General features: G+C 37.3%; 1 protein-coding gene across 35 annotated transcripts in view; it reads left to right on the top strand.

The window, feature by feature from the left end:
• SGIP1 (SH3GL interacting endocytic adaptor 1) overlaps positions 1-16577 on the top strand; it is a 221461-nt gene that overhangs the window by 188988 nt on the left and 15896 nt on the right. For all 35 annotated transcript variants that reach the window (XM_032296686.1, XM_032296679.1, XM_032296675.1 and 32 more), the window contains one exon: positions 5880-5991. In XM_032296686.1, coding sequence (XP_032152577.1) covers positions 5880-5991 — 112 coding nt within the window. The remainder of the gene's footprint in view (positions 1-5879; positions 5992-16577) is intronic.

Raw genomic sequence — 16577 nt, 5'->3', positions numbered from 1 at the left:
CGTAGCCTGTGTAAACTCCAATGTACAAAGAACATAAAGCCACAGTAGTGTTTGATTTTTGATGTTATCGAAGGACAGAAGGGCAGACATAAAAGCTATGTCAATAAATACTGCCTCCAATTGAATTATTCGTAAATTATTATTAACAACAATAATATAACAATTACAATATTAAACTATTCTCTAACTTCATATAGTGTTTCATGTGTATTTAATATTATAATCCTCTTTTATACAATAAACTCCATAGAGGGAAGGGTATGCCTCGCACATTTCTGTGTATCCCTCAGCAGCTACCACAATCTCTAATTATTATAGGAACTCACATTTCAATAAATCGATTTTGATTATTCAAATAATAAATTTATTTGAATAAAATAAACATGTATTCAACCAACTTTATCTCCTGTTGACACAAATATTATATCAAACCACTTAAGTCAACATAATAGCCACCTATGTGATATGTGAAAAATGTGGCACACATGCACAGAATATAGGATAGAATTTTAGTGACAGAAGGAAGCTGAAAAAATTCTAACTCCATGCACAGTGAAGAATTCTATTTGTTTTATATCTCCCTTTGTTTCTGCCTAAAAACCTACTCAACTTCAAAGAACCAACTCTAATTCAACAGCATCAGTAAAGCTCACCCTGACAAAATGACAGCAACAAAAACATTAATATTAGTCATGTGCTTTTCAGGTGCATACCATGTTAGGTACTTCACAAATGTTACCCTATCTGATGTTCATCATGAACCTTTAACATTGATACTATCTTTATACCATCTTAAGATGAGGAAACTGATTACAGAGAGATTGAAATACATGGTCCTTAGACAGAGATTGTAAGCCAAAGAGCCAGGATTCACACCCAAGTCTATATGACTCTAGAGTCCAGGTTTCCTTTGTGAAATCAACTAATAGCATCTGCCACACCACTCATTTGGTAATTAATCTTGCAGTGAAATAATGCCATAGCGGTGTCACTTACACTATTCTGTTACCTAACCTCTTGTTTGCATACATTATTATTAGTTTTCCATATGTTTATGCCTTTTCTTCCTGAAAGACTACATATTTGTGTTCTCACCACTATCTTGCACATGGTACTGTCTCAGAAATATGCCAGATCTACTCAAATCCCCAGTGAGGATAGGCTGTTTTCAGGGCAGTTTATTCTTCTGTTAAAAAGTTGTTCCTACTGTAAAAATTTTAAATGCCTATAGATAACTTAAAATCATAGGAACTTAAAACACAGACACTATGCAGTCTATTGCCTTCATTTGGCGATCGAGAGAACCTAACACTAATCTAGTAGATTTCCCCAAGGCTACAGAGCTATTAACTTACAGATCTATAGCCTTGAACTCTGGTCTCCAGAGTTGCTGTCTGTTAATATTATTTCAGTTATTAGAAAACAATTTCCAGTCCACTTTTAGTCCTCTTAGGCCATAGGTTTGAATTTCTCATATGTTGGACACTCTTCTGGTTTTAGCCCTGTTTTCCAGTAAAGAGACTAAACAAAAACTCTCTGAGGTGCTGTGGGGGAACAAAAGCATTCATTTATTACTCATGTCATTTTCATTGAGTATAATCTTTATGCAAAACACCTGGTATTCTTGTCAATTAAACATTGATCTGCCTTTGAATTTGGTCATTCTACTTTGTAGGAATAAATTACATCTTAAGGAAATTGAAAAAGGAAAAGAATACCAGGTTATACAAATATGGATTTTGTTTGCTCTCTAGAAGTGGTTCAACATTAGGAGAATGTCTGTAGCAAAACAAATAGTTGTGGGAAATGATACGTAGACCAAATAGCAATAAGGAATATTGTAAGTGGGAAAAAGTAAAACACAAAGTGGGATATCAATGCAATGTATAGGGATGCGAAGAAATTAGGGTTGTAAATTTTGGATCCTTAGAGGTAAGAAGGTTCTTTGTAAATGTTTGTTGTTTTGTGTTTTTCTGCTTCCCTGGCATTATTGATCAATTCTACAATAAGGACTATGGTGTCCAGAGCTGAACATAGCTAGAGGAGGCGTTGTTGTTGGGGCGGAAGAGGATGTGGGTAAGGAGAAATGGGTCTCGATCACGCCACAGATGGCCTGGTGTATCGTTACGCTGAAGAGTGTGGTCTTTAACTTGTGGACATGTGTTTCGATTCCCATTGATGAGCTTTAAAACAAAGCACACAAGCAAACTAAAAGCGGTACAACCATCATTTCTAGTGATGTATGTCTTACTCATCCTTTGATATAGCCCAAGCTAGGGAAGATGTTTGGAACTCAATAATAGAAAGTTGATGATCAAATAAAACCTCCAGGTGCTTTTTTTTCACATATTCTTCTACCAAGCAAGTTTTCACAAACCACAATTGTTTCATTAATTTTAAATCTTGATATATAAGAATTTTACATTTGTTTCTGATGATATTTTTCTTATAACTTCCAGTTTAGTACCTCAAAAATTTAAGAAAATTTTTAGCACTTTTAATGAATCTTCCATGATGATCATCATAAAAATAGTTAATCATTACTGAGTGCTTACTGTGGTTCAAGCGCTGTGCTAAATGCTTTGCCTCATTTTATCCTCAGAACAGGCCTACAAAATGGGTATCATGACATCATCCCTGCCAAAGATCATTTAGATAACAAGTGTCAGAGACAGGACTCAATCCCAGGTATGTCTGATGCCAAATCCCATGCTCTTAGCCACTACAGTGTGCCCTTTCTGAGCACTTCATTGAGTTTTGTCCAAGCCACTGAAGATCCCAAGGCTAGGGACCAATCTCTGAGATAATCCACTAGAGATTTCCTTCACAATGGATGTATAGCTACTGATTCATGCTCTTTGGATATTGTGATTTGTCTAATTGTCAGTTCCCTTGGCAAGACCATGATCCACACAACTTTTACTATTTTGTTCACAAGACTATCGTAAAAGACTATTAAATGCTTTGCAGAATTGAAAAATATTATGATGATGACATTCCCTTTCTATACTAACACCTGCATTTCTCGTTTTTATCGTTTTTCCTAAGAAATATCCTCACCGACATTATTGCCTCCTTCACTAAATTATTCACCACACTTTGAGCCTTGTTCCCATTGAACTGTAAAATGAAGATAATACTTACTTCACACATTTACATCGCTAGCATGCCCTAAACTCAAGTCCATTGCAAATCGCCCCTGTTTCAAATACTTCAGAGGCCTCCACTTTCCATTCAGTGTGTTCTAACCCTAGTTTCAAAACTCCAAGAACCTCAGGAAATTTATAATGCTACTTTAAATAATAAAAATGATGCATATATGTGTGCTTTGCTCTGAAAAGTATTCTTAGATTTGTATTAGATTATCAAAAATGAATTATGATTTTAATGGCTATAAAGACAAATTTTTCTAAATATTTATATAAAATTCTTCATGACCTAATTGCTAACTCCCCAAGCCTCATACTCAAATTACCTTGCTCCTGTCACCTTCAATACCCACTACACTCACATACACACACAACACCACGCTTCCTGTGGTTCCTCAAAATGTGTATGCTCAGCTCCCCATGTACACATACGGTGGGCCTCATTCCTTCTACCATTTGTGAGGTCATATTCATCCTCAGACCTCAGTTCCGACATCATCTTAATGAAACCTATGCTGACCTATACAAGCAGCCTTAAGTGCTTTCATAGAGCTTTGCTCCTACCATTCTTTTAAAGAATTTATCAAATCTCTTTATTTGATTGTAGATTTATCTATCCTCCTCACCAAGTTTCAATCGCATAGTGAAAAAGACCCTGATAGAACAGTTCAGCCCTCTTAACACCGTGGCCTAGTTCTAACCAACAGCTAGAGAAGCCATTAGCCATTCTTCTCCAAAATCTGGTAGTTGCTCAATAAACATTTGAACTAATGAGTGAGCAAATAAACTGAACAACACTATTACAAATAATGGCCTGTGTTTATTTTGCCTTTATTGTTTATAAATGCGCACAAACCTTACTTTTCTGAGACCCAACTGTGGATAATTCAGCATTTATTTAGTGAAAGGCCAATATAGTGCAGGCTAGGTTTTAGGGAGTGTCACGGTCTCATTAAAGAAGCTAATGCCATTGTTCCTTCCTTTTAAAATTTAGGGCTCTATGGGCAGCGAAGACTTAGCATGCACACTCTAACTTCAGACTCACCCAGTGGCACTATAATTGTGCACTTGGTACTGTAATTCCCTAGTAAGAAGGCAAAATAATAAAGCCTTCAGAGTTGAAACTTCGAACTTATACATATCCTAGTGCCAATCTTAAACTTTATGCAAACCAGCTGTGCAGGACTGAACAAGTTGTATAAACTCTTTGTGCCTTGGTTCCATCAAACTGTAAAATGAAGACAATACTTACTTCATACATTTATATAGGTAATATATAAAACACTTAGTAAGTGTGCAACAAATAATGTTAATGGAGGTAATTAAGATTAGCAAATGTTGATGATGTTGATGATTGGCATGCTGCTGCTGATAACATCAGCACATTGAACTGTAACTCATTGAGGACTAAGTACTATTGACAAAGTACTCATTGACTCCCCAGTACCTACCATAATACCTGATACATAGTAGATGTTAGATAACTGTTTGTTAAATTAATTGTCAATTGCCAAGTCCAAGATATTGAAAGCCAAGAGGAGATAGAAAAGAGACTAGAATGAACTAAAATGATCAAGGAAAGCTTTATTGAAGAGGGAGGTGTACAACTGGTAGATTATTTTCAGACCTGGAGAAGAGGACAAAAAGTTGTTGAAGGCAAAAGAAAACAAACATAACACTAAAGTTTGTAGTCTATGCCAGTAGTGGGGAGAAGTAAATGCAGTGTTTGGCAGGAAGGGGAAGCAGTGAGTATGTGACACAATTAAATACTTTATGTAACAATTACCAAAACTTTACTGTTCAATACCATGCATAGAGATCAATAACAAAAACAATAATCCTAAACGTTGATACTTTCAGAAGCTACACACAGCAAAATGATTCAGGAAAATGATTCATTTGGAACACTCCATGGTATGGTGGGAAAAACATGAGTTTTATAGGGAGATAAACCTAGGTTTGAATTTTTGTTTTGCCACTTAACTAACTATTATCTTGGACAAGTCACATACATGGAGCTTCTGTTTCCTCTTCCACAAAATAGGAATAATCATACCCATCCCACTGGGCAGATGTGGAATTGGAATGAGATTTTTCATGTAAGGCACCCAGTGAGTGCCCTGAGAGCTTCTGTTACTTTTAATAGTGTGAATTAGTGCATTTATGTGTTGTACTAAGTCGATGTGTATATTTTGGTTGTGTATGCTTTTGGACATGTAAACTTGAGCTTACTTGATCTGAGAGTAACTGGGCTTTTTGAAATGGAAATATCCAGAAAAAAACAAATGGGTTACGTGATACCACTTGGCTGCTATTCAAAATGAAAAAAGTTTTGAGTATGGGCAATTTATTGGACTGAATGCTCAAATAGGAAACTAGTAATTGTCTTTATTAACCACCTGCTGTACAAACTGTCATGCAAATACTGCCTTATGTTTTATGCAAAACATTTGAAAACCTCCGTGCCTTTGTTCTGCTTGGATTTTCGTTTCTGTAGCAAAATACATAATTGAATTAATTTCAAGTGTGTTTGTCTGTAAACCAGCCAAATATTTCCTTTTAAATACTTGAGCTCTATGTTGAATATATAGAGTTATGGTTCTTAGCGCATTTACTTTTCTACATTAAGGGGTAGATTTTATTCCTTAATCCTTTAATGGGCTGTTAGTTTCACATACACTAAAGTGTCTCCTATTTGCATAATAAATGAAAACTTTTCATTTCATGCAGGCTCTTCCAGGGGACCCAGCCCCCTAACCATGGGAGCCCAGGACACGCTCCCTGTTGCAGCAGCATTTACAGAAACAGTCAATGCCTACTTCAAAGGAGCTGATCCAAGCAAGTAAGCCTGATACTTGGTCCACTATCAGAAAAAATAGAACACTTTAGCCTGCTGAGTGTGAAACATCCTAATACAACCTTTTCATTCTTTATTTTAAAAAGCAAAAAAATAATTCATTTAACAATAGTAGTTGGCACAGCTAGATAGAGGTTAAAATGTCATTAGGAATATTGATTTCATGCTTTTAAAAATGTATCAAGAGAACTTAACTGTAGAAATCTTTGGTTCTGTTTTTATTGCAAATAACAGAAAACTCTAACCCAGTTCTGTCAACAATGAGGAAATTTATTGTCTCACAAAAGTAAATGTGCAGATCATGTCTGGATGGGAATCACCCACATATAAATTAAAACAATTGTTCATTGGAATTAGGACATGAAAAAACACCTTCCCAAAACACCTAAAGTAGCAAGGGAACAAGTTTTCTGTGACCTTTACTAAGTAAGGAAAAACTGACCAAAAATGAAAGAGAAAGAAAAAATTATAATCAGAGCAAAGTAAAAATTCTAGGAAAAATTCACCACCTCCTATTTACATGAGCCTGATTTCACTTATACGTGTACATACTGACAATGGACTTGATCTGAATGCGTATGTGATGTAATTAAATATTTGACTTCTTGCTAAAGTATTCCATGGATAGGATTCAGAAAATTGATGGATTCCCTGAAATTATATTGTGTATTTTATGCATGTGTATGTGTGCATTGATCTATAAAAAGAGACTATAACATTTTTCACTTAACAAAGGGATTTGTAATCTAAAAAAAGATTAAAAGTGATTAGTGATCTATACTGAAAACTAAAAAACTAAGAGTTATATAAGAGTTATTTTCAATAGTGTCATTAATATGATTCCAGGTCTGAATTTGATCAACAAAGGGAAAACCTAGGTGAGGAAAGAATTGCTCTTAATTTTTTTACTTACAAAGACTAGGGTTTGGAAAAACTTAGAATTCATGACAATAAGAATGGGAAACCAGGCACAGTGGCTCACACCTATAATCCCAGCACTTTGGGAGGCTGAGGCAGGTGGATTGCTGAGGCCAGGAGTTCAAGACCACTCCTGGCAACATAGGGAGACCCTGCCTCTGCAAAAAAATACAAAAATTGGCTGAGTGTGGTGGTGCACATCTGTAGTCCCAGCTACTCAAGAATTTGAGGTGGGAGGCTCGCTTGAGCCTGGGAGGCAGAGGCAGCAGTGGGTCATGATGACCTCACTGCATTCCAGCTTGGGTGGCAGAGCAAGACCTTGTTTCAGAAAACTAAATACAATTTTAAAAACTGGAGAAAAAAAGTAAATGTGTATAAAGAACACTAGACTATATTATAAAAATTTTTTGAAACAGTGATAATTAAATATAATTAGAACTTGGATCACCATATATATTTTAAGTGGAAATTGGTACAACTAATCATAAATCCTCTTGACAGTTCAGAAACACTAGTTTTAGACTTAAAACTCAAAATCTAACAATATTATACTGGAAAACTAATATAATTAATAACTCCACCTTTAAGTGTACTAGCAAGCCACTAGGACCTTTCAACTTTATGTCTCTTTAAACAACATCTAGATTTCATTCTATGCCCAGAATATTATAGAGAAGTAAACACTGTGGACTCTGGATTTTCCACGTCCTTTCTCTTTCATCTTCAAAACAGAAAGGCCATTTGCCACCTTCATGTATCAATAGAAATTACAAGCTACGTCCTACAGAGCACACATCTGAACTGTTAAAGCAAGTAGACAACATGAGTGTTAGCTGTAGATATGCTTTATTCATACATATTTGTTCTGCAGAATCTTCTCTGGACAAAGAATTTGCATAATTTTCTGTCATTCCAGTTCTGAAAAATATTTATCACCAACTACTTATGACCTATACCTTAGAAAATCAAGTTGGCCTGAATTGAGAAAAGCAGACAGAAACACCATTTAGTTTTTATTTTATTTTTTGAGCTGGGGTCTCTCTTTGTCACCCAGGCTGAAGTGCATTGGCGCAATCATGGCTTACGGTAGCCTCAACCTCCCAGCCTCAGGCAGTCCTCCCATTTCAGCCTTCTGAGTGTCTGGAACTACAGGCACATGCCACCACACCCAGCTAATTTTTGTATTTTTTTTGTAGAGACGGGGTTTGGTCATATTGCCCAGGCTGGTCTTGACCTCCTGGACTCACACGATCTGCCCACCTTGGTCTCCCAAAGAGCTAGGATTACAGGCACGAGCCACTGTGCCTGGCCAAAAACAACCTTTTTAAAAAATAAGAGTAATCAGGAGTGTGGAGTGAATGTATATACCTGATTGAAAACCATTGGGAATCACACAAGAATGAATTCCTCTTTGTCTGCTTCCTAATTGGCTTTCATTCATTCATCCACTAATTTATTCAGAGAGACCTATTTGGTCTCCCTTCTTCCACTTTTGCCCCCCTACAAAGTCTCAACATACCATGTCACTCTTCTGCTCAAAATCCTCCTATCTTGTTCAAGGTAAAACCAAAATGTTTCATAATGCTGTTATGAGGCCCTCTATGATCTGCCCTTTGAGACTCCCCGAGCCTCACCCCAGTGGCTGTTTCTCTCCTCCCATCTCCACCTTTCTTTCCTTATCCATGACTGTGCCTCCATCCCTCACCTCCATATTCACTCCACTCTATCCACATGGCCTCGTGGCATCTCTCTTCCATCACCCCAATCCATCCGCATCTCAGGGATTTTCATTTGCTGCACTTCCTGCCTTTGTGAAATCTTCTCCTAGGTATCTGAGTGACTTGTCCCCTGGTTCCCTTCATGATTCTTCAGTAAATGTATCAATCCTATATAAAATGTCCATCCTATATAAAATAACAATATTTGGTCTATCCTATATAAAATAACAACACACCTCCACACCCCGTCAACATTTTTTTCCTCTTTACCTCACGTTCTCTTTCTCCATAGTCCTCCTCTCTAACATCTTACATATTTTGTTGTTCTTGTCATCCATTATCTGTCTTCTCCCCGACTAGAATGCAAATACCATGAGAGCTGGATTTTGCCTGTTTGGTTCATTGTTGTATCCTCAGCTGAAGAGGACAAAGCATATTTGCTCAACAAGTTGAATTGAATTACTCACCTAACATTTACAAAATGGCTACTATGTACCTGCCATTGTGCTAGACAGGAGATATATTAGTGATAAAGACTCTTCGTTTGAAAAGTAGGACTCGTGCACAAATATAATACCAAGTGCACCATAGAACAGGTGTAGCTATGGTGCAATGGGACTCAGAAGCCCTTAATAACATTTTTTAAAATTCCAACAAGTGGCATAGCAACCTATCCCCTGTCAGCCTGTCACAACATAAGCCAGGGTTTTCACCCTAGTTCAGTTTCCCAATCCACTATGACAGGCATAGGGTGGTCTGTACCTGTAAGCCTGGTGTTTGCTGCCTTGGCACTCCAATGACATGGCACTTAAGCCAAATTAATATTAGTGTTATTCCTATACCTTCCTAAATTGAGCCTTTGACTTGTGGATGTATATAGAATCAGCTTTAATTATATTACCATAAATAGTTGTAAGATATCCTGTGTGCTGGCAGATGGGAGATCCAATATATTTCATTAAAATTTTGAGATCAGAAACTTATAAATGAATCATAAAGTGACACTCTTCTATATTTAACTTCATCTTCAGCAACCATTTTATTGTTCTTCCTTTATTATTCACTTTCAAGGAAACAGCTCAAGTTCTATCACCAGGTGGAAATAATGCCAACCAAGGTACCAAACAGAAAAATGATGCAGCAAAGGCATTTGGATTTGATTCTGTCTATAGTTCCCTGTCATTCTGCATCAAAGCCATCTTCTCAGACCATCCATTGGAAACAAGAAATCTACTATCTTAATTATCATATACTATGATATGTAACCCATTTAAATATAGTTATACTCTAATTATTCAGAGCACCTGTAACAGGGATTCTGATATCTAAGACTTTCTCAGTAGCTTACAGGCAGCAAGTTCCTCAACCTTTGCTACTGATTGGGGAAACACATCTCCCGCTATTAGTTCCTATTTAAACAACGTTGGTGCTTAAAAATAAGGGTCAGAGATTAGCTCTCTAATTCCCTGGAAAAGCTTAGGTTTCTCAGCTCTAGCCTTTCTTTCTTTTATCATCACATTTTAATTATTTATTCAGTATCTGTCTTCCTGTTTAAACTAGAGGTTTGCACAAGGACCATTTGTCCAATTTGTCACTGCCAATTCGAGCTCATTACATTGTGCCTGGTATATTGTATAGGCGCTCTATAAATAAATATGTAAATGTATGAATTTATTTTTTAAACATTGAGTTCTCACTCTGAAGTTTGTGTTATGCACCGTTGTCCTCCCAGAACCTATGACACAGAATTTGTCTTCACAATAGTAGATCAGATGTGCACTGAACTGGAACACAGTTTTCTAGAATAAGATCTGTACCAGTCTCCAAGAGAACCCAGGAAAGGAAAAACCAAGGAAAACTCAATGGAGAGGATATTAAGAAACATTTCAGAAAGGTCTTCTTTTGAACTGAGTCTTATAATATGAAAAGTAGTACATAAGCCAAAGAAAGGGAATGGTAAAGAAAAGGAGAGAAGCTACATCTACACAGATGGACACTGAGAAAGAGATCTGGGGCTTTATTTAGCAGTTCATATACGTCATATTTTATGAGAGGGATGCATTTCCGATGACGTCACATCTTCCCTGAACAAAACTGGTCAGTCTTTCTGTGAGCAGCTCAGGGGTGCTGCCCGCAGCACTAGAGAAAATCCAATGTATAAGTCACTTGACTGGTTGACTTTGAAGTTTTGCCATTTTTTGGCAAATATTTCATTTGTGAAGATTCACATGATTTCTTATTTTATTCATGAAGTAAGCATCTATTCATATTTCCATCTCACATTATTTCCACAATTCAAACTCACATGAAATGTAGCCACCTTGCATGCTGGTAAGAACAATCCTTACAATTTAAAAAAAAGATATTTCTTTAGTAAGTATAGAAAATATTAAATTTTTATATAGAAAATTCCAGTTCAATTTAGACACTGGATGGATTAATATGTCAGCAAAAGTTCTAACTCTGACAGTAGTGATGCTGAAATATAATTGAGGTCTCAGTGCTTCTTATGTTGGACTACATGGACCACTCCTCCCACCTTCTCCCAACACTGCAATCCCTTTGAAAGCAGAGGCTATTTTGCTCATTTTTAAATTACTACCCACTGGAAAAAAATATTAACAACTTGCATAGTTAGGAGTGAATAGGTAGATGTCTGTTGAGTTAATAAATACCACCTCCTCCCCTGTCTGACTTGCTTTCAAAACAGAAATTTTATCTCCTGCCAAGGTACCATTTAGATCTCATTTTGAGCAATCTGGAAAGACAACTGAGAAAATTTCCTACCAGCTAAAAAAAAAAAAAATTTGAGCTACCACTGCTAATAACAATATACTGAGTGATAGTAGGTGCTGAAATCTAATTTTACAAGTGCTCTAATTGTTTCCTTCTTTTTTTTTTTTTTTTTGAGACGACGTCTCACTCTTGCCCAGGCTGGAGTGCAGTGCCACAATCTTGGCTCCCTGCAACCTCTGCCTCCCAGGTTCAGGCAATTTTCCTGCCTCAGCCTCCTGAGTAGCTGGAGGCATGTGGTGGCATGTGCCACCACACCCAGCTAATTTTTGTATTTTTAGTAGAGACAGGGTTTCACCATATTGGTCAGGTTGGTCTCGAACTCCTGACCTCGTTATCCACCCGCCTTGGCCTCCCAAAGTTCTGGGACTACAGGCGTGACCCACCGTGCCCGGCCTCTAATTGTTTTCTAATAGAGCTGCCAAACAATATTTTCTACATGTCCACATATGGACAAATATCAAGAGTAGACTCAGCTTGAGGGGGAAGTCTAGGCTCAGAACCAATTCAGCACTAGTATACAAACAAAGTTAATGGATCTAAAAGGTAGAGAGGGAAGGCAGCAGTTTGCTCCCAAACTGGGAGATCAGCAGTATTCTCTGGGAGAGATGGAGATGCAAACTTCCAGAAACCAAAACTCTCATTCAGAGCGCTACAAAGTTATGGATTTAACACCGGTGTAAGGGAGACTTACATGGCAACTTTAAGACTCACCTGCTCCCTGTCTCTGCCCCAAACCCAGCCTTATACATACAAGGCTATAGCAGTTCATCACTTAAGCTATTTTGAATGTATGCCAGAGAGCACCTCACCTGAATCAGGTATATTTCATCAGTTAGAGTTACACAATATATAAGGTGACTATGGGACAAAGTGGAGACCCCATGCTCCAATGTGAGCAAAATTTTCATTTATTAACATCAATTTCCCTTGAAAGTACGTACCTGTGAAGTAATACAATAGTCAGCTATGGAAACATTAGAGGAAGTCATAAAGAAGCTCACTCATGTTAAGTATTTACTGTTTCCCAAAGAAGAATAAGCCTTGTGAAATTCTGCTTCTAGCCAACATCGAGTAACAGACCAATTTATCCTTCTACCTCAAACAGCTTAAAAATGAGCAAAATATATAAAACAATGACTTGCAAGACTTGAAGGACAGTGATCCCTAAGAGGAGAGGTGTGCCCTATGATTGCTCCAGCTTACTTCCTTGAGAGTTTTCAGGCCTGGCATAAGGAGAGCCCAGCTGACTTCCAGCTGCTCATGGGGAGGTGTTTCACTGACGCTCTCTACTACAAAATTGGCTGAGGGAAGTGCTAGGGGAAGCTAAGGTAGATGGGTGCTGCCACCACCATGCACTGCAAAAGATGGCAGTGGAGAAAGTGTGAACATGGCAGGAGCCTGGAGCCAAAGAATACATCTGCATTACAAGATCTGGGCATTGTGGCAGCCAGGCCAGTTGTTTTATGTGAGTCAGTGATAGGAAAGCTGTCTGTGCTACCAGGCATTGGGAGAGCTACCTGGCTTGCAAAACCCACGCTCTGGGGACACTACATGCACTGCAGGAACCACAAACAAGCCTCTTGCACTGCAAAAACCTGGCACTACATAAGCCTTCTGCATTGCGAAAGCGTGTATTTGCAAGCAGGCTGAAAGGGAGAAAGAAAACCCCTTTCTCCTGCAATGTGTCCCTAGGGCCTCTATTGACAAAACTAAGCATGGTTCCTGGAAGCAAAGAGAAAACATATTAAGGGTCCATTAATTTTCTCAGAGCAGGTGGTAAAGGGTGAATTGGCACTGAGAGGCAATGAATTAATTTTATATAGACATTGACACAGTGATTGTAAATCTCATGTGGAAATTCAAAGGGCCTACCACAGCCAAAACAACTATGGAAAGGAACAAAGTTAGAGGACTAACATTACTTGATTTCAGAACTATTATAAAGCTACTGTAATCAAGACAGTGTGGTATTGTCTTACAATAGAACAGAATTGTGATCCCAGAAATAGACTCACATAGAATTAAATTTTTTGAATTAAATTTCAACAAAATTTTCAAGGTAATTCTGTGGACAGTCTTCTCAAAAAAAATGGTGCTGAAACAACTGGATATTCATACACACACACACACACACACACACACACACACACAAAATGAACTGAGATTCATACTTGACACTGTATACATTGTAAGACTAAAATAGGTGAAAATGGGTAATGAAGCTAAATGTAAACTCAAAGATTTTTTTAAACTTCTAGAAGAAAATATAAATGAGCCAGTTGCAGTGGCTCATGCCTGTAATCCCAGCATTTTGGGAGGCCAAGGCATGAGGACTGCTTGAGGCCAGGAGTTTAAGGCTGCAGTGAGCTCTGATTGCACCACTGAACTCCAGTCTGGGTGACAGAGAAAGACCCTTTCTCAAAAAAAGGAAAAAAAAAAGAAAGAAAAGCAAATACAAATGAAACTTTTGTGACCTTGGGTTTGGCAAAGATTTCTTAACTAAGACACCAAAAGAATGACTGGATTAGATATAACCCATAAAAGAATAAATGGATGAATTAAAAACTTCTGCTCTTCATAATAGAACGATTTATAATCCTTTGGGTATATACCCAGTAATAGGATTGCTGGGTCAAATGGTTTTTCTATTTCTAGATCCTTGAGGAATCACCACACTGTCTTCCACAATGGTTGAACTAATTTACACTCTCACCAATAGTGTACAAGCATTCCTATTTCTCCACATCCTCACCAGCATCTGTTGTCTCCAGATTTTTTAATGATCGCCATTCTAACTGGCGTGAGATGGTATCTCAATGTGGTTTTGATTGCATTTCTCTAATGACCAGTGATGATGAGCATTTTTTCATATGTTTGTTGGCTGCATAAATGTCTTCTTTTGAAAAGTGTCTCTTCATATCCTTTGCCCACTTTTTAATGGGGTTGTTTGCTTTTTTCTTGTAAATTTGTTTTAGTTCTTTGTAGATTTTTGATATTAGCCCTTTGTCAGATGGGTATATTGCAAATATTTTTCCCATTCTGTTGATTGCTGATTCACTCTAATGATTGTTTCTTTTGCTGTGCAGAAGCTCTTAAGTTTAATTAGATACAATTTTTCTATTATAAAGACACATGCACACGTATGTTCATTGCAGCACTGTTCACAATAGCAAAGACTAGGAACGAACCCAAATGCCCATCAACAATGGACTGGATAAAGAAAATGTGGCATATATACACCATGGAATACTATGCAGCCATAAAAAGGATGAGTTCATGTCCTTTGCAGGGACATGGATGAAACTGGAAACCATCATTCTCAGCAAACTGACACAAGAACAGAAAACCAAACACTGCATGTTCTCACTCATAAGTGGGTGTTGAACAATGAGAACACATGGACACAGGGAGGGGAACATCACACACTGGGGCCTATTGGGGGGTGGGGGGACTAGGGGAGAAATAGCAGGGGGTGGGGGATTGGGGAGGGATAGCATTAGGTGAAATACCTAATGTAGGTGACAGGGGGATGGATGCAGCAAACCACGATGGCATTGTGTAACAATCCTGCACAATCTACACATGTACCCCAGAACTTAAAGTATAATAATGAAAAAAAAAACTCCTGCTCTTCAAATGTGATTTTAAGAGAAAGAAAAAACAAAACAAGCCACAGACTGGGCTGCAAATTATATATCTGATAAATGACATGCCCAGAATGTATAAGGAAACCTTAACATTCAATGAGAGAACAAACAACTCTGTTTAAAAACTTGGCAGACAGTTTAAGCAGACACTTTGGCAAAGAAGATAACTGATGACAAGCATATAAAAGATGCTTATGATTCTTAGCCATTAGGGAAATGCAAATTAAAACAACAGGAAGATACCATTACTCACCTATTAGAATGACTAAGATTAAAATGATCAATTCTACCAAGTGTTGGTGAGATATGGGAGAACTAAAACCCTCATGCACAGCTGTGGTTTTCACTTTAGAAAACATGCAGTTTCTTTGAGAGCCTATACCTATTGTGTGAGCTAATGACTCCCCTCCTGTGTACTTACCAAAAGAAATGACAGGGTATATTCATACAAATACCTGTACACATATATTCATTGCACCTTTATTTGTAATAGGCAAAAACTGGAAAGAACCCAAATGTTCTTCAGTGGGTGAATAAATGTTTTTAAAATGTGGAATATCCATACACTACACAGCCACAAAAAGAAATGAACTATTGGTGCAGACAACTTCATGGACAAATCTCAAAATAATTATGTGTAACGAAAGAAACAAAAAAGCACACATCTTACAGTTCTGTTATAGAAAATACTAGAAATTGCAAACAAAGGTATAGTGCCCAGAAGCATATTACCTCTTGCGTATGGACAGGGAAAGGAAACAGCGGGAAAGCTTACAAAAAGGGATTACAAAAACAGCATAAGGAAACTCTTAGGGATGATGGAAATGTTCACTTTTCTTAATTGTATGATGATTTTATATCATATAATCTCATGGAATTTTATACTGTAAATAAGTACAGTTTATTGTGTATCAATTATATCTTCATGAAATCTTTTTTTAAAAAAGAATTATTTTCCCTTCTACACTATCATCCCATTGTGTTAACTCATATGACTGATTTTACCATTTTGACCAAATAGACCAATTAATAGAATGAAGTTAAGTGCAAGGCAAAAACTTTACCTCATGAGTACATAAAAGAACATGCTAAAGGCATTACTCACATTACTTGAAGAACTAAGACAAGTACCAGGAAATAATGTGATAGCATTGCATAATTTAATATCTTCAAATATGCTGCCAAAAATTCAGAAATCAAAGTGAAGGAGAACCCCTAGAGTAGAGGATTCTATGCCTGAGGTGAATCTATAGACTTCTACGGAGAGAGAAAAGCTGTACTTTTCTTCTTACATTTTGAAACACATAAATTAAAATAGTCACTTTTTAAAATAAGTGTTAACCATTGAGTTCTCAGGTAAGCTAGAAATGATACACTGCTCGTAGGAGTGTAAATTAATTCAATCATTGTAGAAAGTAGTGTGGTGATTCCTCAAAGAGCTGAAAGCAGAACTACCCTTTGACCCAGAGATCCCATTACTGGTTATATTCCT

The sequence above is a fragment of the Sapajus apella genome, unplaced genomic scaffold (assembly GCF_009761245.1).
Source record: "Sapajus apella isolate SASKATOON/1434 unplaced genomic scaffold, GSC_monkey_1.0 scaffold36, whole genome shotgun sequence".
Classification (NCBI taxonomy): Eukaryota; Metazoa; Chordata; class Mammalia; order Primates; family Cebidae; genus Sapajus; species Sapajus apella.
Note: the sequence above shows the minus strand (reverse complement) of the source record. Positions and strands in the feature narration are given on the sequence as shown.